The 26,493-nt window shown below is 42.9% G+C and overlaps 1 protein-coding gene, 1 long non-coding RNA gene and 2 other non-coding genes across 20 annotated transcripts in view; 3 read left to right on the top strand and 1 right to left on the bottom strand.

The window, feature by feature from the left end:
• The window catches only part of LOC770248, a 44,231-nt gene extending 43,224 nt beyond the window's left edge, over positions 1–1,007 (bottom strand). For 8 of the 13 annotated variants that reach the window (XR_005847659.2, XR_005847656.2, XR_005847657.2 and 5 more), the window contains exon 1: positions 846–998. Coding sequence is in view for 5 of the 13 variants with exons in the window: in XM_015276248.4 (XP_015131734.2) it covers positions 846–992 (147 nt within the window). In the remaining 8 variants the exon portion in view is untranslated. Of the gene's footprint in view, positions 1–736 lie in introns of all 13 variants that reach the window. The other 5 variants (XR_005847658.2, XM_046914675.1, XM_046914676.1 and 2 more) reach the window with 2 other exon arrangements.
• LOC124417627 lies at positions 82–26,094 on the top strand. 5 transcript variants are annotated; one of them, XR_006934117.1, is made up of 8 exons: positions 82–228; positions 5,795–5,887; positions 17,107–17,148; positions 18,216–18,312; positions 19,706–19,836; positions 20,707–20,834; positions 21,071–21,237; positions 22,566–26,094. It is a non-coding gene; the product is annotated as an uncharacterized LOC124417627 (long non-coding RNA). The 5 variants fall into 5 exon arrangements; XR_006934115.1 differs by having other exon boundaries at positions 17,014–17,148; XR_006934116.1 differs by having other exon boundaries at positions 16,997–17,148.
• Positions 21,711–21,793, top strand: MIR15A (microRNA 15a). Its single transcript, NR_031410.1, has one exon. It is a non-coding gene; the product is annotated as a microRNA 15a (primary transcript).
• Positions 21,852–21,935, top strand: MIR16-1 (microRNA 16-1). Its single transcript, NR_031409.1, has one exon. It is a non-coding gene; the product is annotated as a microRNA 16-1 (primary transcript).
• Positions 26,095–26,493: the final 399 nt, after the last annotated feature.

Here is a 26,493-nt window from a genome sequence, read left to right as displayed (position 1 = left end):
CCCCCCCCCTCCGTTCCCGGCATGCCCCAGGGCGCGGGGCCGGCCCTAACGAATCTGAATGAAGAGCCCTGCTCTTTCGGCGCCATTTTCGAGTGATGCCCGATCGCATCGCTGCCGCGGGGGAGCCGCGGAGAGCGCGGCCGCCGCCGAAAGCCGCCTCGCTCCGCCGCCGGCCCTCGCGCTCCTCTCTCCCCCTCCCCGCCGCGCTCCGGAGCGGTGCCACGGGCGGTAAGAGCCGGGGGGAGCGGGCGGGGGGCGGCTCTGTCAGGCGGCGCTCAGCGCGGGGAGCGGCCGCGGGCAGCCGGGGGAGAAGGGGAGGGGGGGGGGATGGGGTACGGCGCGGTGCCCGGTGTGACAGCCCCATCTCCTACCCGCACCGCGGGGTGCAGCGCTCGGGACGCGGCCCCCCCCCACCCAACCACCTACCCACCCCCCCCCTCCCCCTTCGCCCCCCCACCCCCCCGCGCCGCGCATCGCCCCCGCTGCTCTCCTTCCCCGCTCCCTGCTGTGTTTTCGTAACCCGGATTAATACCCCTCGCGCTTTTTCTTCACCCCCCCCCCCCCCCCCCCCCCCCTTAAAAGAAAAAAGCATAACCTTCGCTTCCCCCCCCCTTCTCCCTCCATTCCCCCCCCGCATCCCTCCCCCTCCCGTGTCAGCAGCACATTAACTTCTCCCCGCTCCCCGCCCGCTGCCCCCCCCCCCCCCACCTCCCCCCCCCCCCCGCCGCTCCGTTACCCCGAGCCGGGGATGGCCGCTCCGCTTTCCCGGAGGTGTCCCCCCCTAACCCCCCCCCCCCCTCCCCCCCCACCGGACCCCTGGGCCCGGCCCGGCGCTGCCCATTCACCTCCTCCTCTCCGCCTCCGGAGCGCTCCGCTCTGTCACCCGGCCGCCGTTCGTCATTGGCTCTGCTATTTTTTGGTGCCTGTTTCCATGTCACCCCTCGGCGGATCGCGATAGGCGCCGAGCGGCGCTCCGTGACACCGCCGCGCATCTCGCCGCACCCCCCCCCCCACCCCCCCTCCCCGCTCCGTTCCGTTTCTCTCTCCTTCCGCGGTTCGGAGCCGCCGGGATGCGGCCGGGTTCGGCCCCGCGCATCGCATCGCCCCGCGCCGTGCCGTGCCGTGCTGTGCTGTGCCGCGCCGGGGGCGGGCAGCGCTGCGGGAGCGGAGCGCGGCGGCGCCTTAAAGCGAAACGCAAAAGTTCGCCTCTCCCTTTTCCCTCCGTCCCTCCCTCCCTCCCTCCGGCGCGGGGCTGAAGGTATTTGGCGTGTCACGCAGGGATCCCCGCCGCTTCGCTCGGCTCCTCGGTGCGCGCCCCGCGCTCGGCACTTTCCCAGCGCCGCTTTTTATCCCGGGCGGAGCCGCTCCGCCGGTTGTCCCCTCGCCGCCCCGATAGCCGCCGAACGCGAACGCGGCGGGCTCTCGCCGGCATCGCGATCTCGGAGGCTCCGCCGCAACGCAGCCTTCGTTTCCGTACATTCGCGTCGCGGCTCGGGAAGCGTTTTTAGCGGCCACCATGGGAATGCGCGCCGGGCCGCCTCGTCGGGCCGCGCTCTCGGCGGGGATGAGGGCTCGAGGAGCGGCGGCACCCGGCGGCCGTCCGCCCACCGGCACCGACTTTCGCTTTCAGGAGCTCGGCGTCCTGCCCCGCTCGGTGCCGCACAGGTGCGGGGGCATTTTCCACCCCGCTCTCCCGGCGTCGGTCCGCAGCCGGCGCTTCGTTCCCGTTTCTCATTGAAATGAAAGCCCGCGCCCTGCGCCCGCTGGGCTCCGTCGCACCGCCGCTCCTTTTGGCTTTCTTATTTCTCGAGCTGTACCGTTCCCATATTTTATAATTACATAAAGGTGGGTGTGGCTAAAATGAAAGCAGTAAGCGAGCTAATATCGATACGCGGGCTGTGGAAATTAGCTTTTCCTTCCTTGCGTTTGACGTGCTCCTCAATTGGAGACACTTGGGGGGGGCGAGGGGGGGGGGGGGGGGAAGAGAGGAAAGAAAAACCCGCCTAGCTTCAATGGACCCTTGTGGAACTGCTCGCATTTTTCACCTCGGTTAAAACGTCAAACATTAACTGGACGGCTCGGCCCTGCAGAAGGCACACTCGGAGGAAATATCAAATGTGCTTCGAGATCGAAAGCTGCGTATTTACACGACGGCGAGAACTGAAAGCTGAGGTTCTGTGCTCAGCGGTGTGTCCCTGCGCTGTGCCGTGCGCTGCGTGCACCGTACTTTCTTGGGTTTTTTATTATTATTTTTTTTCCAGGCTTGGTTTTTTTCATCCCAGCTGTCAGGAAAACATCCCAAGAAGCTCCTCTCTCCCCCTGAATTTTTGGGGAATTTTTTGAGAATTTTTTCCTGATTTTTTTTTTTTTAATATATATATTTTTAGGGGTACCTCTTCAATACCGAGGGGGGAAAAACCCCACCGAGTTGTACCGCGAGTTTCCAAGTGATGCGCTCTCTTTTCTTCAGAGAGAGAAACCTTGTGCAGCTTGGAGCCACTGTGCTGTATGTCATGCAGAGGAGCAGCAGCAATGGGAAGGTGCGGGGCTGTGGGCAGCGCGTTGCAGTGCGGTGTACAGCCGGGCTGTGTGTTCGGTCTCAAGGTGTGCGAGGTGCTTCTGCTGCTTGGTTGTCGATGGGGGAAGGGGGTGGATGTGGGTTTTTTTTGTGTGTGTGTGTTGTTTTCTTTTTTTTTTTTTGCTTGGCTTCTGGAATGCTGGGCTCGTTCCTGCTCCATCCCAAGCGCAGTGTCACAGGAGGGATTTTTGCTCCTGAGCTGTGGGCTGCGTTTCCTTCATTCTGCCGGTGCTAATGAGTCAGGATGTGAGCGGAGTGCGGCCGGGGCTGCAGGCACTGCCTGTCAGTGCGAGCACGAGGGGAAGGTGCTCAGCCCATCCCTCCCGAAGGGCACAGCCGCCCGACAGGTGTACGGCACTGCTACCTATCCGAGTGGGCTGCACCCAGAGCTCTCACCTAACAGCGAGCGTTGCTGCTACAGCAGCCTGCTGCTTTTCAGTCGCACCGGGGAAACTATTACCTCCTGAGCACCTCCTCTGCGTCCTACCAACACTCTGCAGCCACTTCGTTTGGTAGCTCCATCATCTGCCCGTGCCCAGAGGCCCCTTAGCTCTCATCCCAGCAATTTCCATTTATTAAAGTTGTCAAAAGTGCAGTGTGGCTTGGCCTTGTCCTGCCTGCCTGGGGAGGAAATGGGGGATTACACTGTGCCGTTCTCTGTACCAGCAGGGAAATATTTGTTGATATATATATTTTTAATCAGAATAGCTTTGTGTACACACACAAGTCATCTTCCACAGATGAGCTGTATGTACTCACTATAGATAGAAAAATAAATGTACACGTATATACATATTCTAAACACTTTAACACTGGAACCTGATATCAAAATGATGATTATTTTTTTTTATCCTATCTCCACTAACACAGGGCAAGTGTTGCTTGCCCACATTTCTCGTGTCCATGCTCTGACTCCTCACACAGCCTTTTTGTTGTTATTTAATAGAACTGCTGATGTACCCTTAGGCAGGAGGACTGAGGATGTGTCCCACAGACGTGAGGGGGATGTGAGGCAGAGGGGAGGTGTGTGGCACGGGTTCCCCATGCCTTGCTTCCCTCGGTCAAAATGCTGCTGCTTTGCCTTTGTATTTATTTATTTTGCAAATTATTGGCAGGGGCCGGGTAGGAGATATATATATATTTTTAGGTAACTGTGTGTTAATGCACAACAAACAGGAGAAGTTGGGCTTAGAAGGGGAAAGAGTATTTTGAAATGACCCTAAATTTGGATGCTGGACAGTATCAGAAATGGTTACAGTGAGCTAGGTAGGAAAATCCCTGCCTGTTGTTCAGTGGGGTGGAAGGCAGTGTCTGTGCTGGAGTGCTTTTTTAACCCTTCGCTGCGAGTCCCAAAAGCAATCCAGCTGCAGTGTGAGGAGCTGTGCCCGTCCCTGGGGCAGAGGGTGGGAGTGGGGCTGGGGGGGGGGGGCAGCTTCAGCTCAGTGCTGCTGTGTGAAGGGGCAGCAGGGAGAGCAGCCAACACCTGGCAGTTTCTTCCTTTAATATTAGCATCTAAGCATGTTTTAGCACATCATCTTTAGGAAAAAAAAAAAAGTTATCTTTACAGCGAATATTAATGACTGTGTGTAATTCTAAGCACTTCTTCCTATCTCGGCAGTGCAGTTGCCAGTGTGTGAGGATGACCTCGCAGGCACACACACACACACACACACACGTTCATTGCCACATACACAGAAGAGGAGGAAAATGGCAATTCTGTACATTGAGCTTATATTTAGTGAAAACTTTCCCACCGTGTTGCTCTGAGATGATACTGGGCTCACAGCTGAAAAATGGCTGTGACTCGCAGGGGTGGCTGTTAATGTCTGAAGGAAACCACTGTTAGAAGAAGGGGGGGGGGTAAAAAGTGACTATTTGGTTTGTTTTCAGAAACTGTCATGAGTGTATCCACAGTAAATGGCTTATTAATAAACTTTTCAATGTGTGATGTAGCTGCAACTAATTATTTTATTTAGCATGGGCTGAAATGCACAGGAAGGTCTGAGCTGAGAAGGAGATAATTACACTCGGCTGAGGGCTCCGGCCTCTGGTTTCGTAGAAGGTGCTTTTCTGTGAGCTTGCTTTCAGTATTAGCTTGAGGGATAGTAAATCTTAATATAAGCGTGGGGGGGGATTTTTGAGAAGCATTTTTGTGTTTCTGGTTGAAGAGCAGAAACTTTTTATTTTCACGGAGCCTTCCCATAATCCATTTTATTTTTTTTATTTTTTTTAAAGAAGGCAAATATTCAGTTCTGATTAAAGCAGAGTGCTTATCAGAGCTCCACAACTACGGGGATTTTTTTTAGGATTTTTCTGGGCTCGGATGAAGGAATAAAGAGCAAAAAGATGGGCACGTTTGTCAGCAGGTGAGCTGAGCGAGGCAGCTGCTGCCACGTTTGTGAGGCACTGCATGTGTCATGTCCTGCTATCTGCACTGAGAAAAGCTCCAACAAATGCAAGGATGTGGCTGTGTGGATGCGCTGCTTCCTGCTGTAGATATTTGATGCAGTTATTGCCTCTATCAGGTAATGCTTTGTTCTTACCTGAATATTGCCGTGGCCATTTTTTGTTCTTTTTATTTTTTTCCCCTTGCCACTGAGCTTTTAAATTTTTGCTCAGGCAGCATCAGACGACCCTCCGGTCTCTCTTAGAGCTTCTCAAGCAGCTAATATTTGTGCAGCTACGTTCTGACAGACGTAGCAGTGGTGCTGCCCTCGAAGAGAAGCAGCTGAAGCTCCTGAAGGAAAAACGTGCGAAGCTCAACCCTGCTCAGTCAGCAGCACCGTCTGGGGAGCGTGGCAGCAGTCATCACACACCCATTAAGCAGTTTGTACTCAACCTGTTTGCTGCTTTCAGGGTGGAGGGACAGACTGGGAGAGGTTCTTCTCCTCTGCCCCCCCCCTCCCCCAGTCCTCCCCCCCCCCGTTTCTTATTCTTCCTCTTGCTTTCATGTTAAAATGCTGCAGGAAGAATGAAAGCGGGGCATGCTAATCTGATTTGTTTCGAGAGGCTTCTGATAATAAAGAGGCATATCACAGGTGTTCCCAATCAACTCGGTTTGCTTTAAAATATATCTCTCTCCCTCTTTAAAATTAGGATTTCCTGTAACATAGACAATGCGAGGGTCAGCCCGATGACCTCTGCCTATGTTTGGGGATCAACCATGAAACTGTGGGTGTTGGAAATATGTTATAATACATGACGTTTTTATTGCAGGTTTCGACCTTTCAATAGAGAGCTGATTTTGGAGAACGGCTTAGTCCTGTGATTGAAAAACTCTTTCTGGAAGGTTGATGGAGCAGGAGGATGGTATATATTATATTAACATTTCTCTCTTACACGTGTTCTTTATTTAAAAAGGAGAAAAAAAAAAAGTATATGGTGTAACTTCTGTGGATTATTCAAAATAGGCGAATTGTGCTGGGTTTGCCCGAGTTTTTTCTGTTTGGTAAAATAATTCTTCTTTACACCCTGTCTGTAAAATTCTAAGAGGCTGAGTAAAAGCGAAGCATTCACACCAGCTGCCTTCAGAAGGAAACAAAATGGCCAAAATTCGTACAAAAAGCTGAGTTTGCAGCAGCCTTGGTCATAGGAGTTATATAAATTCTCTATATAGTATTGTTCTCGTATTCTTGTATTGGGAATTAGTCCAAGTGAAATGTTGCTAGTCCAAAAACAAGGTATAGAGGAGGTAGTGTTTATTTTTAAGTAACTTTATTTTTGTTGTTGCTGTTGTTGTTGGGAGGGTTTGTTAAAGAAACGAACAGAGGGCTGAGTGCACTTCAATGGAGTGTGCAAAACTTATTTTTAAATGTGTTAACAAACTTGCTGCTTGACGAGCTAAGAAGCAGGAAACGAGACAAAATGGGCTTCAGAGGCCTCTACCTGTGGCAAAACAGGCAGAAATCTCATTTAATTCCTGTATTTGTCAGTAAATGGATTTTTTCTATAGCGAAACAGCAAATATTTAAGCAAATAATAAATAGGGACTGGCTACACTCATACTGCAAGTCCTGCTTTGCAACAGAAGTACTCATCTGGCTGAAACTGAGAAATCCATTCAGAGTAATCATAACCTACCTACTCGCATGTGAATAATCTTAACTAACCATTTCTAAAAACAATTGAAATTAAAATAGTAACTGTTCTTGGATTGAGTAAATTTGTTTAAATACTAAATGGAGCCGTAAAAACTGTAAAACTTTATCTTGAGCGAAATATATTACAGTGCAACCAATTTTATGAACATGTCGTGACTTTAGCAATTCCAGCTTTCAGCTGGAATCCACTTTGTATCCTTAATCAAATCTGTCTGTCTTCAAGAACACATTTTTCTTTTTTATTTTGCAGGAAGTAATTGTATCAGAAAAATAGGAGAAATTTGGGGGAAAAAAATGTAGATGATTCTGGGAACTGCTAATTTGTCCTAAGCCCATCCAGCAAAGTGTAAATTGCAGCTTTCCTCAGCGCTGTAACTTATGTCCACTACACCCGAGGAGCTGCTGCTTTTGCCACTCGAACACCTCCTGGCACAGACCTGTTTGAGGCAGACATGTTCTGAATGTGTTTTTCGTACAATGAAAACGGTGCTATGATTTTTAGGGGGTGGCGAAGACCACCTACAGGCACTTATCAGCTGGGGAAGCAAATGCTGAATACAGAAAGTGCAGGGACCCGGTGGCAAAGGAGGGAAACAGAAGCTTCTGTGAAGTCTGCAATTTGTGATCAGTGAATTGGAGATTTTGCAGTTCTTTTTTCCTCTTTCTGATTAACAGTTGTGGTAAAAGTTATTTTTATTAATGCAGTAAGAGTGTTTGGGTGACATGTCTCGTAGGATCCCAAAGAAATAAATATTTTACAGGCTGGCTAGAAACTCTGCACCGAGTGTAATGCATGTGGGTTTGGGTGGTGGTTTCTTTTTTTTTTCTTTAATCCTGGTTCTCTTAAGAGCATAAAGATTTCACAGAACACCTCTTTGAATTTGTTCATTCTTTCTTCTTTTTTTCTATATTTTTTCCTCTTTTTTTTCCCCCCTTTACAAAAGCAATTACATTCTTGTTAATGAAAATCAGGATTATATTGCAAGGCAAAAGTATCTAAGGCTCCCTTGTGACATATTTAAAAGGTGAAAGTTTGATGGAGTGTTCCTTGGGCTGACACGAGCTCAGTGTATTTCTTATAGATTCTTATTGAGCAAAAAAAAAAGATATAATATCTGGTTCACAACTGTAAATCAAAGGATTTTTAAGTTTAGGGCCTGAGCCTGCAGAGTTCTAAATACACAAGTAGTCCTAACAGCTCACTTCCACTAATAAGGATTTGCAGAATCATGTCAGCAGATCCAAAGTTGTATTTTATTTTTTTTAATAAATAAAAAATATCCAGGTAATTTGAACTTTGAGACAAGCTGGAGAATTTTTTTTTAGGAGCCCAAAGAGGAGACTTTAGCAGTAGTGCAGCTACAGAGTGTGACTCGTGTACAAGCTGAGCTGTCTCTCAGGAGTGCTGCAGTTGTCAGTTGCCTTTAGAATCTATTTTTCAAGTGTTGATTGGCTCTAGAACAGTTTTTTTGCTGAAATTTGGCCTCCATTAATTTTGTTGTAGAGCTGGTCAGCATGTTTGCTGGGGAAGTGCTCAGCGTGGCTGTTTTGTGCCCCAAAGAGCAGTGAAGCTTTGCAGAGAGCTCTGGGGTGTGTTTTAGTTTCTAACTCCCAGTTTCTGCTGCTGCAGTTCTTATTTAGGCAAACTACCACCGATTTTTTTTTTGTTGTTGGAAATTAACCCTGCAGTAAGGGCTGCGGTGCTGGCCCCTTAAAAACTGTTGGTGTGGCTATTGCAAATAGTGTGCTCGACTTCGTGGGCTGTTTTGCAATATCTAGTTGTAATGAGCTGAAGAGATAAAAATGTGCAGGCTTCTTTGCTGAAGTGCTTCCCGTGTGCAACTTTCCATGGCCACTTTTACCACTCGCAGAATAGGTACATGCTTGAGCCTCTGCAGACCTTGTTGCCTAAATCACAATCTGATAGCTGACATTGCATGCCTGCTGCTCTGCTCGTCTGAAGGAGCTGCTGCAGACATCTTTGTCAGCTCATCAGTGCTTTCTTTAAGGACTTCTGCTGCTTTTTTTTTTCTTTTTTTTTCAAAAGCAACTTAAATAATTTTCCTGAAGGAGAGATGTGGCTATAAAGGCACCCCTTGCCTGCTTATTACAGCACATGTAAGGTCAGCCCTCCTTTGAAACCCCTCTGATAGCTCAGACGTGGCTGCTTTAAATTTAGAAATCTGAAAGAAGTGAATTTTCTGGATTTTGCTCATTTTAACTACATCCAGCCCTAATATTATTTTAAAATGGAGCTTTGTGCACTGTTTAAATTTAAATAAACCTTAACTTTTGTTATTAGGCTAGGCATCTCGTGGAACAGCTCTGTGGCAAGGATTTGAGGCTGGTGTACTTACACTTCAATTTTTCCTTCTCTGTTGATGAAGTGATCCCGAAAAACAGTTGCAAAAGAAGAACAAACGACCCACAGAGTCTTCAGGAAAAATAGTTAAAAAATGCTAACTGGCAGATTTAAGTGTTTATGCTTCCCCCTCCAAGCCTAATGCATGAAAATAGGCTCTAGCTTGTATTTATTTATTTATTTACTTCAACAACAACAACAACAGCAGCAGCAGCAACAAAAGAAAAAGCAGTGCAGAAATGTGTGCAAACCCAGACGTCTGAGCTGTGGGTAAAGGAAGAGGAAAAAAAATACAATTAGAGTTATCCTAAATGTTCAGCTACTGTATCCGTAGCTGTGTTAACCTGCCTTGCTTGGGACTGCTGCTCACACACCAGCAGGAAAAGGAGCCTATATGAAGATGGGAGAGCTAATTCAGTATTGCTCTCGAATAAGCCCCTGTTTCTGCCTTTGTCGAGTTTGAATTTATTTTAAATACATGGATATCCACGGTAGCTTTTTAGTTCTGGGTCTTTTGGAGGGGTTTTGGGTTTGGGGGTTTTTTCTTGTTTTTTTTTTTAATTATTATTATTATATATATATTTTTAGGACATTTATGTTCTGTTACATTCGCAATTTTTACAGCAATATTTTGAGGAAAATTACTGCTTTTCAGTAAAACATGATAATCAATTTAATTCAATTAACTAAGATAATTAATTTCAAGCCAGAGGTGGGCTGCATCTGTATTTTTTAATTTGTACAGTGCTTAAAAATCCTGGTAGTGTGCAAATACCTCCAAAGTAATTACACCTTTCCCTTATTCAAGTCAATGGGAAGAGCTTGCTGCTGATTTCTTGTGAGTGTACTCTTATTTTCTTTTTCTGGATTTTTTTTATGACTTCAAACCCAAAATTTTCACGATTTTATCCATCCACTTCTTAGCTGTTATGAAGAGGAATTTTTAAATTATTTTTAATTATTTTTTTTTCCCTCGAGGAATATGGATTTAAGCACTAATATGAAAGCTAACATAAATATTTGGGGAATATTGTAATTTTCGACATGAACGGAGTCCTCCCAACTTGAAATGATAATTTCCTACATCAAAATAGTTGTAATATATTATAATTCACTTGGGCTTATTGAACGTTCTGGGGGAGCCAGGAATTCCAGTGCATCTGAGAAACAAAAACCATTTGATTTAGAATTTCTGTATTGTCAGAGCAATGTTTTCTCTGGTTGAAGAGGCAGATACTGTGGTCTGAAGGGAGTTAACACTCAAGTTATCCTGCGAACGCTTTGCTTCCCCCTGTTACAAACTATTACACGTCTTACTACAGACCAGGAATTAGAAAAGGAGGATGCTCCATCTGTTGTGAAACGTTGTAACAGCTCTTATGAGAAAGCCTGATTCTAAATATATGCAAAAGTCTATTGCAGAGCAGAGTTCTGTGACACAAGTCTGACAGTACCAGCAGTACCTCGCGCAGGCAGGCAAAACCCCTTAGCAAAGGGAATGGTCTTCTGCTAAGGTACTCCTTGTGGTGCTCCCCAGAAGATTTCTTGAGGCTCTCAGGAGAAGGCAGAGTGATGCTGTCAGCGACAGGCACAGCAGTTACACAAGCAGCAGGGAAATGTGTATTTTTCTTCGTCTGTTTTATAACCTGACTGAGTCTGTTTCAGTTCTCAGGCAGTGTGGCTGTTACTTCAAGGGCTGTAGTGCTGTCTGACAGGCGTTTCTTTGTTTTATTCTTGTTGGAAAAAAAACAAAAAAAGGTTCATACGTTGATTTTTTTCAGTGCTGTGTGTGTGGCTGTCCATAATCTATCTGATATGGAAGGGTTACCAGGTCCTAAAATTCATTACCTCTCTGATCAGTTCGAGAGTAGAGGAAAACGTGGTTTGAAACAAGATCAGAGGAAAATGCTTGGGCTTTTCTTTCTGGAATTAGCAGGTTTAAAATGAGGACTGTTGTTTGCACAGTGCCTGTTTGCATCCAGGTTTGGAGTGCAACTACGAGATCCTGGAATCAGCAGGGAGAGAATAATTCCTTCTAGAGTGTTAGTGCTCGTAGGCTGGGCTCTGTTTTTACACCACCAGCTCCTCAGCTTTCATTAAAGTTTTGATTCCAGCTCTGTCACTGTAATTACAGTGGATCTGGCTGTCAGTGCCTCCTGTTTGTTTCAGGAAATGGTATTTTTGTGAAACTGCATGAGAAACTGATGGAAGTGTAAAATACATGAACGTTCCTAAGTTCCCTCTTAAACTTGCTGTCCTTGATTTTTATCTCCCTATTTAGAAGTGCAGATTTCCTCTTGCATTTTTGGGCTGGAATCCTCAGTTTGCCAATCTCTCAGTCTTCTGACATGAAAATGATCCTTCAGAAAGGCTGCTCGCTTGTTGTTGCTTTATGTTTTTCTGGTTTTTTTTTTTTCTTCACAAAGTTTTATTTTTAGCTTAATAAAACTTAAGTTGTTGACCCACTTTTCCATTATGTAAAAACCTGAGCAGAATTTGTCATTGAGGCAGGAATTTGTGAAGGCTAACACTAGAGGGCAATTCGAAGCAAGAATCTGCCTGCCCCGCAGCTCTTACGGTCCCTCTTGAAAAATGGGGAGCCTATGGGGGCTGTCCTTGCATCCCCTGGGCCGCAGCCAGCCTCTGTGACCACACTCCTCAGTCTTCCATTTAACTCTGTTTTCCTATCCAGTCCATAACTTGAGGGTATGTTCGGGTGCTGCGCTGAATGAGAAGGAACTTAAGCCAGGTCCTGTGTTCTGCTGCATTATCAGTTAACAAACCTCTTCTTCCAGTCTCCTTTCCTTCACTCTTGCTGCTGTCGGAAGGGCATAATGCATTCAGTGGCCTTCTTTTGTTTTGCTTGTTGGCTATTAATTTGCTCATAACGTGCCACACCGAACCCTCTGGAAGTGATGCGAAAGATGCTGAGTTTGGGGAGGTGAGGTACCACTGTGCTGAAACACACCTGAAAAGGAATGCCTTTTACTTCTGAGCATCATAGGAAATAAAAACAGTGAGTGAGAAATAGGCTGAATTTGCTGAAATGCATTGGTAGCTGAGAAATCAGGTTTTGTGGAAGCGATTGGAACAAATTAACAGCAGTGCTAATAGCCAGGGAAACACTGCTGAATTACCTTAACGAGAAAATATACTGTTTTTAATTTTTAATGTAATACATGTAGAAGGGATCAGACGGGTAGATGATGCCTGTATTTTTACCACGCTGGTATATGAGATGTAAAAGCAGAGTTGCAGGGAGCTGATCGCTCCCCCACAGTGAAATACAGCACTTGATTGCTCATCTGTGTGTATTGTGCAGGATTTAAACAATTTACATAACAGTGCATTACATAATAAACTATAGTTTTCACAGGTTGCAGTGTTCATTGTGGTCTACTGGACATCCCCATGGCTTGTAAACAGCAACCTGTAGTGAGGAGGGGTGATGTCGTGCTTCTTGAAATGCACTCCAGGATTGTTATTTTAGCAATGCAGGTTCTCTCATTATATTGAAACGTATTGCATCCAGCAGCATAAGTGTTTGTAAGTGCCGTGGTGCACATTTCAACACGGGGTATTGCACAGATGTGTGTTCATATCCATCTATAGAGCTGCACGTTATTTTATATGGTATATATACTTCTATATAAAAAGGCTATTCCGAGGTTCAGGTGGTGTGGTCGTTCCTACATTATGTACCAGCTTTTCAAGTAGTATAGCTTTCACATCCTTTGTACAACTTATTTTAGAGCTCTAGAACTTATTCTTTCTTTACCTGCTTTTTTTTTTTTTAGTAAGGAATATGGATAGGAATATTGGCGTGCATTGTTGCAGTAAACATTTACACCTATCTCTGCAGGTCTGGTCTGCAACTTGAGTGCAGTTTGAATATGTAATCTGCTGGCAGCGATGTGCCCAAAGTCGGTCAGAATTTGTGGAAGGGAGATTGCTTCATCCTACAGTGTGTAGTCCTGACCTGGATGAGGCTGACAGAAGGAAACAAATAATATGGAGAGGAAGGGAAAAAAAAAAAGGATAATGGAATGCTTCAGTGATGAGAGTCTCTGGATCCTAGAGGAGGTTTTTGTTTTATCGAGGGGGGGGGATATGGAGAGTGGGCAAGGAATTATCACTGCCCATGGTTATCAGCTAGAAGAAATCCTAACTGCACATTAAACTCAGTCTTGAGAACATGCATGTTTAATGCAAAATCAAGCTGAATATTCAAGTGCTTAAACCAAGCGTGCATATATGCTGTTAAGAAATTGATTTCTTAGTGCTCTGCAGGTAAAACTATCAATTTTTGCCAACATGCATATTTTATCTTTTTTTTTTTTCTCTTACTAGTCTGATTTTTTTTTTTTTTTTGGCCTTAAATCAGCCAGAGAAGTTCAGTTGTTAACATTTCAGGCTGTCTTATTTGTATTATTTGCAGCAAGCAAGAACAAAAGTGTGAGTATCAGCAGTGTGCAGAGCAGTGCTGCGATATTGTTCTGTGCTGCCTTTAAGCAGGTGGTTTCTCGTGGCAGGCTGGAAGAGAGATTCTTTTTCTTCCCAGCTTTTGACAAAAAGATGACGCATATGTCTCAGAATTAGAAGGGGAAATCTGCCAGTTTGCATCAGTTCCTCAACTTGTGGGTTGCTTTTCACCACAAGGAAAATTGGTACATTCGCACCAGTGCTTCTTGAGAGATGAGGAGTAATCATTTCCTTCAGAAAGTGTAGGATGATTGGAGTAGGCCCTTCGTATGTTACACTAGGCTTTTCCTATAAGATATCTTCCGAGTGTATTAAATATTTAGGAAGAAAAGAAAACAAAGCATGGTCTTAAATGCTGCTCTTAATGCCTGAAATAGGGATCGTGCATCTTATAACTTAATGCAGAGCACAAGCAGAGGAATCTGCTTCCTTTTGAAAATACTAAGCTTCTCTTCAGCTGGAATTGTCACTCAGAAAAGCCCTGTAGATCTCCAGAGCTGAAAGGTAAGTTGTTCAGCTTTGTTTTTAACCTAATCCTATATATCTTAGTCTCCAATTCCAGCCTTAAATTAAGTTAGTAGGACTGGGGAGGGAGGGGAGGAAATTAATGCAGTGAATTTGAGAGCTAAAGGTATCTGCTTTGTTGGGAAAGCATTTCATATGAAGTAAGGAAGGTCTAATTTTCTACAACGTCATGCTGTAGACCTGCTGGAAAAAACACCCCAACAACCAGGCAGTAGCTTATGAAAGAATCTGAATTACCACTAAGGTTTGGGATATGGGGGAGAGAGTTCTCACCATGCTGAGGTTGCTCAAAGGATGTGCTGCCAAATGGCCATTTACTAAGATATTGATGGCTTTTTGTTTTGTGGCTATTTACCAAGCATTTGATAGGACTGATAGTACCACTCAGATTTCTTGGCTGCTACTGTGGTTTTAAGCATTGGATTTTACATTTTTTCTTAATATATTCTGGTTAATTCAGTATGGTTTTACTTTAAGCTCGTTGGTGAAATATTGAAAATCTAGCTTAATATAAAGCCTTAGGAGGTACCCAGCATCCTCATCTTTTTTTTTCCTTTTTCTCTTTTCTCTCAAGTGGATAAAGTTCCTATCATTCAGTTGTTTAGAAAAGGCCTATCCTAAACACATCTCTTTTTCTAGCTGTAGAAATGAACTTCACTGTTTAACAGTCAGCCTTAGAAAGCACCGTATTCCTGTGCACTAGCTCAGTCTGTGAGTCATGGGTCTCACTGATGGGGGAGTGGGTAACAAACCTATAAATGTTTTTGAATGGGAGTATTCATGTGCGTGTGCAGATAGATATCTTTTGTATGAATAAGGGGGGAGGGAAATGATCAGCCTTCTATCGGGCCTCCTGTGTATTTCTTCAGCTAGCGTTGACTTAAGCCAAAATAAGTAGGTAGTATGACCAGAAATCTGTACCCCAAAGGTGTTAAAGACACCCAAAGCTTACACTCAAGTGACTGTTTAATTTGTGAAGCTGTAGAGATAGAGCTAAGGGCTGGAAGAGTTACAGCAGTTGCTGGTAGGTGTTCCCCCGATGTTAACTAGAGGATTCCATTAGCAGTTGAGTCAATCTCTTCTAGCGGCACTTTTACCTTTCGTAAGTCATACATTGTCTGGCATTTCATAGAAGTCATGTAGAGATGATGTCAAGAGACAGAAGATAAAGACAAATTTACTGTCTGGGCCAGAAGGCAGGCTCACAAGAGGCAACTTCTTTCAGGACACGAAAAGCTCTTTGTTCTGTGGCCTTGGTCTTTCTGTGCTTTGACCCTTATTTTACAGCGTTGTCACTCTGACCCTAAATCTTTTGAAGCAGGCGGGCAGCAAATGTAGCCCTCTACGAGTGGGGTTGCATTCTGAGCTACGGGCCTGGTTCTGTCTTCAGGCGTTGTAGTTCCTTGCAATTCGGAGAGGCAGCAGTTGAAAATTAAAGATGGGTGCCGCTGTCCAGAGCAAGTAGGATTGCACAGCAGGGTCATCTTTAAGAGTATATCTGCTTCTGTGCATACTGCTTTATTACCATCCTGTGATTCATTATGACTTACCAATTTCAGATAAGATGGCAACTAGGAGGATGGCCTGGCTAAAGCTAATTATTTTCCCCTTTCCCAGCAGTAATTTGGAAACTGATCCTGTGCACTTAGCACCGGGGTTGCTGCAAAGTGCTGCCTGAGCATTCGGCATTCTGTAGAGGACAGGAGGAGCTTTGGTGTAGATGCTAGGGTTAAATACTTGAGCATCAGTACCTGCCCACCTTTCTTTCACACAAGAGTGGGTGCCAGCTTAGAAGAGCACAGTGTTTTACACCAGGCCTGTGGCTGCTGCTTGGGCTAAAAGAAGCAGCCTGGTGAGAATTTGAGAGGGGAAAAAGGAAGCTTCATTTTTTATTAATTGAAGAAAGCTAGAAATGAATGGAAAGGGCAGAAACCTAAAAGTCTGCTGAGATGTCCTGAGTTTTTATCATTTACCTTTATTCTTTTATAGCACAAGGTAAGAGAAATGTAATGTATTTAAGAGGAGAAGCTGTTCCTCTGTCTTAATAACTTTCCACTATACAATGTGAGGGTTTTGTTATTTTGGCAGTTCTGTTTTCTCCTTCACCAGCACTGTTCTGCATATGGGCTTTCAGCAACTCAAACTGTAAAAATAGGATATTCTTTTCTGGGGGTAACAGTGTAATTATCTAAAAATGCACATTTATTGGAGAATTGGAATAAAAAGATTTTTTTTTTAATCTTAAAGGATGTCATAAAAACATTTTAATTAAAAAAAAAATGTTTAGAAATTGAAGCTGTGTTTCAGGGCAATCCTGGCTTTCTTTTTGGTAGATTCTACAGACCAAGTATTGATCTTTTTGTCATGAAAACTGGGGGGGAGGGAGGGGAGGAAGAGACATTTCAATAACTACTGTAGTAACATATAACACACAGTTCCTAGAACACAGAAAATAGTGTATTTCTTCCTCTAATTCTGTATGTGTCCTCTCAAGCAGAAAGAGCACAGATTGAAAGTGTTCACACAGTTTTCTTCTTGTGCGTATGCCAAAGGTGCAGAGAAGACAGATTTCTAGAAGTTGTATGCATGCTGCAGCAGTGCAGAGAAGAGGGATGTGGGAAGCTATCCTGAAATCCAACTTTCCCAAACCCTGTTGGGACGCAGAGCTTGTTACACTCCATGAGTTTGCATTAAAATACCTCATCTAGCAGTATAGTGAATGCATCAGCATCTGACAGAACGCTTCTTAGAAGCTGGGGAAAGAGGTGTGAGGAGTTGGTCTTATTCAATTTCATTTTTAAGCTAGAGTCAAAACTGAAATATACATTGATAATATTTGTCTGCCGTCTGTCAGCTTCCCTTAGGGCTTCTTTTTTAGCTCTAGCAAGCGAAAACATTTGTTTCAAGTCTTGTGCTCGATTTCTCACTTCAGATCTGAGTACCTTTTAGTTTCTTTCCTTCCATAGAGCATTTCGATTGCCATCCATCGCTTCCACAGAAGCCTCAATATTGCCATTCCAAATGACTGTCTGTCTTTCTGTTTGTTGACGTGACTGCAGGGAAGGACTGGTGCACCTCCTACAACAGAACATGCGAGTCAGGTCAGTGTAAGCCGTGGTTGGAGGACTGAGATGAATTAAAAAGGATTTAAAACCGAAATTAATGCTGATGGACCATAACTGCATTTTCAGACTTCCATATATTTTTCAACTGCAGACTTTCTTAACGTTTTAGTTACTGGGTTGGTTTTAGTTTTTTAGCTGACTTTGTTACTTTATGTTTATCTTTTGCAGTAGCTCTCCAGATAGTCTAAATATGTTTGTTTATGATCCTTGGAGGAATGGCTGGACACATGTTATAGATTCTCCAAATTTAGCAACAGTAAATTTCTGTAATCAGCAGTTATCTGCTTAAATTTCATTAGTAATATTTTACATTGCACAGAACTTCTGTCACTGTCTCAGTCTCTTACTGTGATTGCACAGGAAAAATTGTTGACACGATTGTGAAACAGTTAACAGAGAATCCCCCCCTTTTTTTTTTTACCTCACAGTTTGTGTGCTTGACCTTACCCATAATTTACAACCAAAACTGCAGAGCAGTTCTGGCTATCTCTGTTCAAATAATCTTCCTTGTGTTCAGAAAATTATCCAAAGCACTGTGTCTTTTTAATGCGCACTGATGCTAGTCTTAAAAATACTTAGCTGCTTGGTAGAAGATAGGGGAAGATTTATTGTACGTGGTGAGAGTGCATAAGCTTGGTCCTGAATGACTGTACCTTTCTGTGGTGAAGTGATGCTAATTTATTGCTGCATTACAGTCATTTAATAATAATAAATAATCCTAAAAAGAAAACCCACAGAATTGTTAGGTCAGAAAAAATTGCTTTTTAGAGCTGCAGTCCTAACTGTGAGCCCAGTCTTACTGTTACTTCCAGATAAAGGTAATTAAGGTATGTATTTCTCTCCATTCTTTTTGCTCTCTGGGACCACGCAGTAGTCTCGATTAAGTTGAGGGCATTAAGTGAATGTCATAGGCTATACCCAAACCAAGCAACAGTGCAGTCGTTGCCAGAAGTGCACCAATATCTTTAAGATAATGCTTAGGATAGGTATTTCAATTGAATCTTTCCTCCTTTTCTCATATCTGCATGTCACTGAAAGTAAAGGCTGTGAAGAAGCCCCTTCAGCCCTAAAAACTCACGTCAGCTGAAACAACCAGCAGAGAGGGATGGCAGAATATTGAACTCGCATCTATTTTAAAATGTAAGTTTTAAAAATGAACAAGGGCTATAAATTCCTGCATGTTTGCAGTAGAAATATCAGTGTTGAGCAAGCATAAGACAAAAAGTGAAACTACTATTGTTTAAACTGGTGGGGAAAAAAGTAAACAGTACATTATCAAGACCCAGCTCCGTACACTTTTAGATATCAAAGTTTGGATGCTTAAGAATAGGTATGTTTGTGTTTCTTAATACTGTGGTGACAGTGTCTCTTCAATTCTGTCTTTTTCACAGAGGTAAGGAGGGCTGGTATCCCACATTAATTTGATAGAAAGCATGTATTTGAAGCAGGTATTGACTGTTGACGTGTTTGTGCTGAAGAGTGTTTGAGTGGTGCTGACTTGTGGTCTGAAGGCAGCTTTGCAAGTTTACCTGCAGTGTAAAAAAAATAGTAATAATAATTCTCACTGCAAAATGTCTGTCCTATGAGTAAGTTATGCTCTTGGAATGCATAGAACAGGACGGATGTCAGAACTGTTGTCTGCACACAACGCTGTCTCGCATCAACTTAAAGGGGTTAAGCTGGGAGAAGTTGCATATGGGGATGTGCTTTCTGATGACTGTGCTCTGGGTGCCACATAGCACTGGTGGGAAGCAGTGTCGTGCTTCAGGCTTGAAACCCTGAGAGCCTTCCAGTGTCTTTCACCTTTCATTCTCTGGCTTTAAACTGCAGCGAGGTTGAAAAGGGTGGCAGTGAACAGTGAAGCAATAGCTGTGCTTTCGTAGCGTATCTGCGTTGCTTTGCAGTGATGAACAAGTAACCCAAACAAAGGAATATGGCTGTGTGTGAATGGTGTCTGACTATCAACGTGGAAGGTGCGTTGGCCAAGAAATATCAGGAGGGAGCTGTTGGTGTCTGAGCACAATGTGCCAAGTAAATGTTGAAGCTTATGGCACATTCCTGGGCATCTGACACGATGTACTATATTTAATAGAAGGCCTTGGTTTGGTTTATTCCAAATCACCGGGCTGTCAGATTGCTGGCTGGTAGCACCTCTTTGAATATAACTTGTTATTTAAATTAAACTTATTAGTAGCTATAGTAGCCACAAATTCACATGGAATTGATTTTTTTTCATGGGATCAGACAGAAAATGACTTGGAGTTGGTGTTGTCATAAACTCTTAACCATAAAGCAATAAAAAACTGATGGCAGTATTTTACATCAGGCTGTTCCTTGATGTGTCAACTGAAACACTGAAATCAAGAAAAAGCTTTCTGACCACCACCCCTTTTTTTAATTATTGCTTTTGTAAGCGGTTTCGCTGCTTTTCTAATTTCATTTTCTAATTTCTCATTCCTTCTCTGTATGTGTAAAGATCCTCCTTCGCTGGTATTTAAATTGTACCTCTTCAGAACTCTTCTATCTTTCTCAGCAGAGCTCCTGCTTGGAGTGGGGCCTGATGGAGACACCTAATGGAGTTGTCTGTACACACAATCCTCTGCTTATATTGAGACTTCCTCGGTGATTTGCTCCCCAACAACAACTGAAGACATAAGGGTAGAGGTAGGAAAAGCACTCATTAGCATGACTGTGTCAGCTTTGTGGCCAAAGCACAGAGGTGCAAAGCTTTGTGCAGATGCTCCTGGATATCAGTAGATATCTTGCTTAATTATCTGTATGCTTTTTATCTTGGTCTTCCTCCTTTCATCCTTTTCCTGTTTTTCAGCCCTTTCTCTCAAATATATCATCTTCGATGGTAGCTTGCTTCTACTCATTACAGAGAAAATATATTTTTAATAGCGAAGTAGAAAATGTGCACTCGTGTTTTTTTGTTTTTAATTTTATTTCTTGTTTGGGGGAATTTTTGGTGGTAAAGGTTTTTCAAAAGTAATCCTATCATGCATGTGAAGTTTTGTATTCATGTTTGGGGAAGGGGAAATTACCTGCCAGTTCCCCTCGTGTACTCACTGGGGAAAATAATGTAATAGTTCTGCTAAGTCTTCATCTCATGGGGGGTGTGTAGTTTAATTTTAGAGGGATTTACTTCTATAGCAGAAGGGGGGGGTGGGTTAATTAAAAAAAAAAAAATCCCACTCATTCTTAAGCTAGAAAGCTAAAAACAGCCAGGCAATTAGGCAACTGAAACAACAGTATCTAGTTTAACACAGTTTACATCCAGGCCAAATTCTTAATTTGTATAAATGAGAAATGTACTTCCAAAGGTATTAAATGTTGCAGCTGTCGTTTTTAAATTATTAAATTCTGATATCTTAAGGTAAAACTTTACAAGTAAGAGGCAGTATTTGCTCTTATGGGAGAAATTTTCCTTGTCTTTTCCCAGAGAAGTTTAAGCAAATCTTTTTCCTGCTTTCTGGCTAGCATCTTCACAAACATTTTTCTTACGTTCTCCCCCTTCTCTTTATGCATACATAGATGCACACGCATGCAGTGGATTATGTTCAGCATAGCTTCTTTGGAGGGATGACCAGCTGTCCCAGCATACTGTTGCAGTTAGGTTCCTTTTCCCTTTACATTCAGATTCTACATCACCAAGGTGCTGGGTAAGTTGGGCCTCTATAATCTAGCTTGCATATTAACAAAAGCAAGGCAAGATATTAAGAGGGGAATAAAATAAATGTAGATACAGTTGTGCACGTACAAAATATACTAGAAATGGCTTTCTTATACGGTCTCAAAAGTAGCATTAGTACCTTGATAGTCATATAAAGTCCTGTGTTGCTGCAGTTAACTATATACTGGCAAATCTCGTTTTTAAATGACACATCTCTACCAACAGACCCTTTTAGCAGAGACTGTCCTGCTGTATTACCATAGGAGCAAACACTGGAAAGAAGTCCCATCTCTGGCCTGCAAAACTACTTTGTGCTTACACAGATAGCCCTGTTAATTAAAGAGGGTGATTTCATCCTACGCTGGCTAGAAGACTCTTCACAGTGGAAAGAGGTACTTGGTCTGAATCTGTGTAAGTAGCTTTTCTTAAAATAATTTGATATTAAAAAAAAAAATCATTTGTTTTATGTAGGGAACCGGTAAAGGATACTTGGGGAGGATGTGAACTGAGGCTTTTCACCTACATCTTCAAATAAAAGCAGTGTGAACGGTTGGGGCTGGAGGCAGATAGGCTGCTACAGGCTACTTGCTAACTTTTTTTTCTCCTCAGTAAATACCCACATAATCTTTAGTCCCTCAAATCAGATGCCATTGTCCACTTTCTGGTTTGTGGCCCATTAAGGTCTCATGTACAGATTTCAATAAAGTCCACAGCTCTGTGTAAATAAACAAGCAGCTTGGCAATATTTTATAAGGATTTTGTAGTTAATGCAGTTCACATCAATACACAAAAACTGTTGTTCAACACAGAAGTTCTGCATTGAGCTCTCAACATAGGTTTCTACATCCTCAAAGTGCAGTAGACACCTTGGCATAACGTAGCAGCACATAATGGTTTGTGGGTTTTGAAAAGGTGCAGGCCATATTGTGCTGCCTCAAAAATACAAGGATTTCATCATCCTGAAGAGAAATGTCATTTAGGAATTAGTCAATCTTGTGATGCTGATGTCTGTCATACTCTAGCAGCACGTAAATATTGGTGTTAAAACTGTAAATATCTCCAGTATTAACTGTGCTGCTGAAGTAAGGCTAGCCACTTCTGCATGTGAGTCATGAGAAAGGACGTTTGTGTTTCCTGAAGCTTCTTTGTTGTTGCTTAAATGTTGATTGTTTATGAACATTTTCTTGGCTTGGTTTGTGTTTTCATCTAATCAGTAACAATATATAGGAATTCAGATTATCTGATGGCAAATGTGGAGTAGGTGCATATGTAGTCTTGACTGCTTTGGTTTACATGAGAGCTGAATTTATTAAAGGAGTCATCTCAACCTATACCTGTCTAACAGTGCTTCGGTAAGTGTTTTTATATAGATATTTATGTCTATAATTATAACAACACCATCGCTTTAAATGTCAGTGCCACTTCATTAAGACTCCTGTAACTATGTTAATTTTTAAAGCATTTTCTTAATGGATGGAAATTGGGAAATGTGTTGTGATATTTTTAGCAAAGCGAGCACGTACAGCAGGAATACCTTCCCAAATTACTAATGAAACTTATTCACATCTCCATTTTATATCTTAAATCAAACATTCTTTTCTTAATTCATTTCTTAAACTACAATCAGCTGAAAATTCTGACCCTAAAATTGTTAACTATGTAAGTGACTGTGGATTCACTAATTCTTTTCTCATCTTCCACTGACACGTTTCTTTTGCAGGGGAATCTTTCATTGAGACAATTGAAATCGCTGCAGTGAGAATGGAAATTACTTGGGATCCTTTCCTTTTAAAAGCTGTATGCAAGAACTGTGTGGTGAGTCAAACTTGGACTAATGGTTATGTAAATGTCACTAATTTTAGATACAGTCAAGATCTGAAAGTGTTTCCTTTCAGAATTACATTTTCTTCACTGTCGTGACTCAGTATCACTTGCTAATCTTGTTTTATTAGCCCTGTTATATATTGCTATTAAAACACTTATTTGAAGACTGCATATGTCTTACAACTTTAAGTTTATACATCGTATAGAATCATAGAATCGCTGAAGTTGGAAAAGACCCACAGGATCATCCAGTCCAACCGTTTGCCCTTCACCAATGGTTCCCGCTAAACCATGTCCCTCAACACAACATCCAAACGTTCTTTGAACACCTCCAGGGTCGGTGACTCCACCACCTCCCTGGGCAGTCCATTCCAGTGCCTGACCACCCTTTCAGAGCAGTAGTATTTCCTAATGTCCAGCCTGAATCTTCCCTGGTGCAGCTTGAAGCCATCCCCTCTAGTCCTATCACTAGTCACCCGAGAGAAGAGGCTGACCCCCAGCTCACTACAACCTCCCTTCAGGTAGTTACAGAGAGCAATAAGGTCTCCCCTGAGCCTCCTCTTCTCCAGACTGAACAATCCCAGCTCCTTCAGCCTCTCCTCATAAGGCCTGTGCTCCAGACCCCTCACCAGCTTTGTTGCCCTCCTCTGGACACGCTCCAGGGCCTCGATGTCTTTCTTACAGTGAGGGGCCTAAAACTGGACACAGTACTCGAGGTGCGGCCTCACCACTGCTGAGTACAGGGGGATAATTACTTCCCTGTTCCTGCTGGCCACACTATTTCTGATACAAGCCAGGATGCCATTGGCCTTCTTTATAGATGTTTTAAATTGAGGGGAAAAAAAAGGTTATCTGCACTGGGGATTTCTTTTGACTCCGGAGATCTGCTACTGGTGCGGTTGCACAGGTACAAACATGATATAGATGAATATGAATGCAAGTTGTTAGAATTCATAGATTTCCATTGCTTTACCATTTGGAAGTTCAGCCTGGTATACGTACTGGTTAAAAATCTTTTTTTTTTTCCTGCCCCTGCTATGGATTTGAAATAATAGAACAACGTTTGACTAAAACTTTCTAATTTAGTTCAGACCTGAGCACTTCTCGATAGTAAGGCTATCCAGTATTAAATAGCCCACAGCTTTTCATAAAGTATCTGTGCTTCTGTGTGCCATTTACCTACTATGTGTCTCTTGAGATGCACAGCCAAAATGAGGTTGACTACTCCAAAATGATTATCTGGCTCAGAGTTGGATAACTTCTCTGTAACCGTGCACTGCTGCAGACTGTGGTGTTTGCAAAGGGCCATCCATGCTGTCGCTCTCGTGGATCCAATATTTAATATCTCTGGGCTGTATCTCTGAGGTTTCAGAGAGCATAGATGCAAATCTAAAAAGCCAATCGGAAAGATCTGTTTGCATGGTATTGTTGTGTGAATGGTGAAATAGACTGCTTTTTTTCTGGTTCTCCATGCAAACCCCTATACTCCCGCAAGGCAATGAGTGGGAAGCAGCAGCAATAGGAGCTTGCACTGCTTTGTTTAGCAATAATGGCTTAGAACAGTTGAGCTGGGTGATGAAAATACAATTTGAGTATTTGCAGAACCAAGACTCAAACAAGGAATGAAAATTCCAGTCTGGACTGAATGTCAAGAGTATGATTTCAAGTGATTGTGAAGACCTATCCATGTTATTTGGTTCCTAAACCTTTGAAAAGAATGTCACCTTTTTTGCTCAGTTCATAGTTGCCTTAAATATTAGCTATTGTATTTTCCAGAGATAAGCCTGCAAGGATGCACTGTCTCCAGTGGTGGAATGGAACTCTCCTACATTTGCAGCTCTGAGGTCCTATGGATTTTTCCTGATTGAAGAAAGGAAGGTGTATTATTCAATCCAAATGCTTATTTTTCTGTTGATCTTAGGAACTGTGAGGGGAAGAAGATGCTTAATTCATAAATAAGGGAAATAAAAGAAAGGCTTGCTTGCAAATATCTTGAGATTGTTGCTATTCGAGAGTGAAGATAGTTGGTGAGAGGAGCATGTCTGAAACGCCTGTGCTGAAAGATTGGAGCTGCAAACTGGTAGGGGAAAGAGATGTGAAACTGGAAAGTTCAAAGGACTGGTACAGGTTGGGCAATGATTTTAGGGATTTATTTGTTTCTTGAAGATGGAAGAAGCAGCAGCTTAACAGGAGGAACCCTGCCTGATTCTGCAAAGAGAAGGTCAGGCTTGGGGAAAGCAGATCAACCTTAAGGTTTATTAGAATGCTTAGCACTGGAGTCAGGCTGTTACATAGTAGTTTTTGATATGAAATCACTGTCACTTTCATTTCTCGTCCAATTCCATGCAGAAAAGGGCAACTTTATTACTGCAGTCTGCTACTTTGTGAAATTTTGCCCTGAAAAGGCCTCCCAAAAATTAGATAGTAGTTGATGGGCCTCTAGAGATCATCTAGCCTAAGCAGGATCAGGCAGAACAGGCCTCTCAGGGCTGTATCTGATCTTAATCTGCCCCCCTGTGTTAGTCTACTATGAAGCAATCCACGTGATCATATGGAATATTCAATGATAGGACCAGCATGGTGAGCTGCTGAGTCAGGAAAGATGTTTGTAGGCTGTGCAAGGAGGAAGCCCAACGCTGTTACAGGTGCTGTAGAAATAGGTTGAAAATTCTGTAGGGAATGGACCAAAGCCTACAAGCAGAGGAAGCTGTGTCTTCATGGTGACATGAGACAAGAATTCCTAGGAATTGGATGTTATATTTATTTTTCTGTCTTTATTTTTGTATGATGCTGTACAAGTTACTAGGCCATTGATTTTTGTAGTGTTTATGTTTCTCACTTCACAGGTGACTTTAAGCCATTGTGTCCAGTGGAAACACTAGATGTTCACATTTGCAGCTGGTTTGCTTAAGAATTGTAAACATGAATTCAAACTTGATGGAATGTGATGTCCGTCTGGAGTTTCCTACATATTTCAAGTGGGATACATCTAACTGTTGGGTACTACTGTAGTTTCTATATCTTCGTGTCACATTTAAAGTAGGGCTGATAGTCACTTGAAGGGATGTTTTTCTATTTTTGCTTGTTTCAAGCTTTGTTTAGTAGATGTGCTACAGGGATGTGCTTCCTCGTGGGATTTTCTATGGCATTTATGACTTCAGATCACAGAGGAAGAGGTGAGTGTTGTGTGTTACCTTGTTAGCAGTTCAGGTAGAATCACTTGGTTAGCACCCTAAACAGTTTATTTCCATTGGAAGTTATTTAACAGCTCTCAGTTACAGCTCTGTTTTTCAGAATCTGACTTGCTTATAATAGTCCTGTGTTAATAAATCAAATGTAACTTATACCTAACATTGCTCTCTTTTCTTACTGTAAAATTTGATCCCTGTATTCAACATTTCTGAAATAAACATTAATTATAGTAACATGTATCTATGTTAAGTATGTAAAAGTTTGAGTCTTCAGTCTTAAGTAGATAGTGCTGACCGACTTAGCTTCTGCTGAGAGATAGGAATCGTATTGTAGCCATTATGTTGTTTTTTTCTGCTGCTTATAACTGTAGGAGATTGCCATAAATGAACCATGGGCTCTGCGGGGTAAGCATGTGGCTCTGCATAAAGGAATCTTTTATTGGAAGCTTCAGTGCTTTGAAGTAGTTTAAAAAGCTAGTATTTTTAAATCTACCATAAAATACTCTGAAATCTTACGTAGTTGTTCTTATAACACGTAAGGCATAAGTTATAGAACACAGAGTCTCATATGCACACACTTGTAATAGTTTGTTGAAATAAAGGCAAAGAAAATGCTTCAGGGATTATATTGCT

This window comes from Gallus gallus, chromosome 1, assembly GCF_016699485.2.
Source record: "Gallus gallus isolate bGalGal1 chromosome 1, bGalGal1.mat.broiler.GRCg7b, whole genome shotgun sequence".
NCBI lineage: Eukaryota > Metazoa > Chordata > Aves > Galliformes > Phasianidae > Gallus > Gallus gallus.
This window is presented reverse-complemented; position numbering and strand designations above follow the sequence as displayed.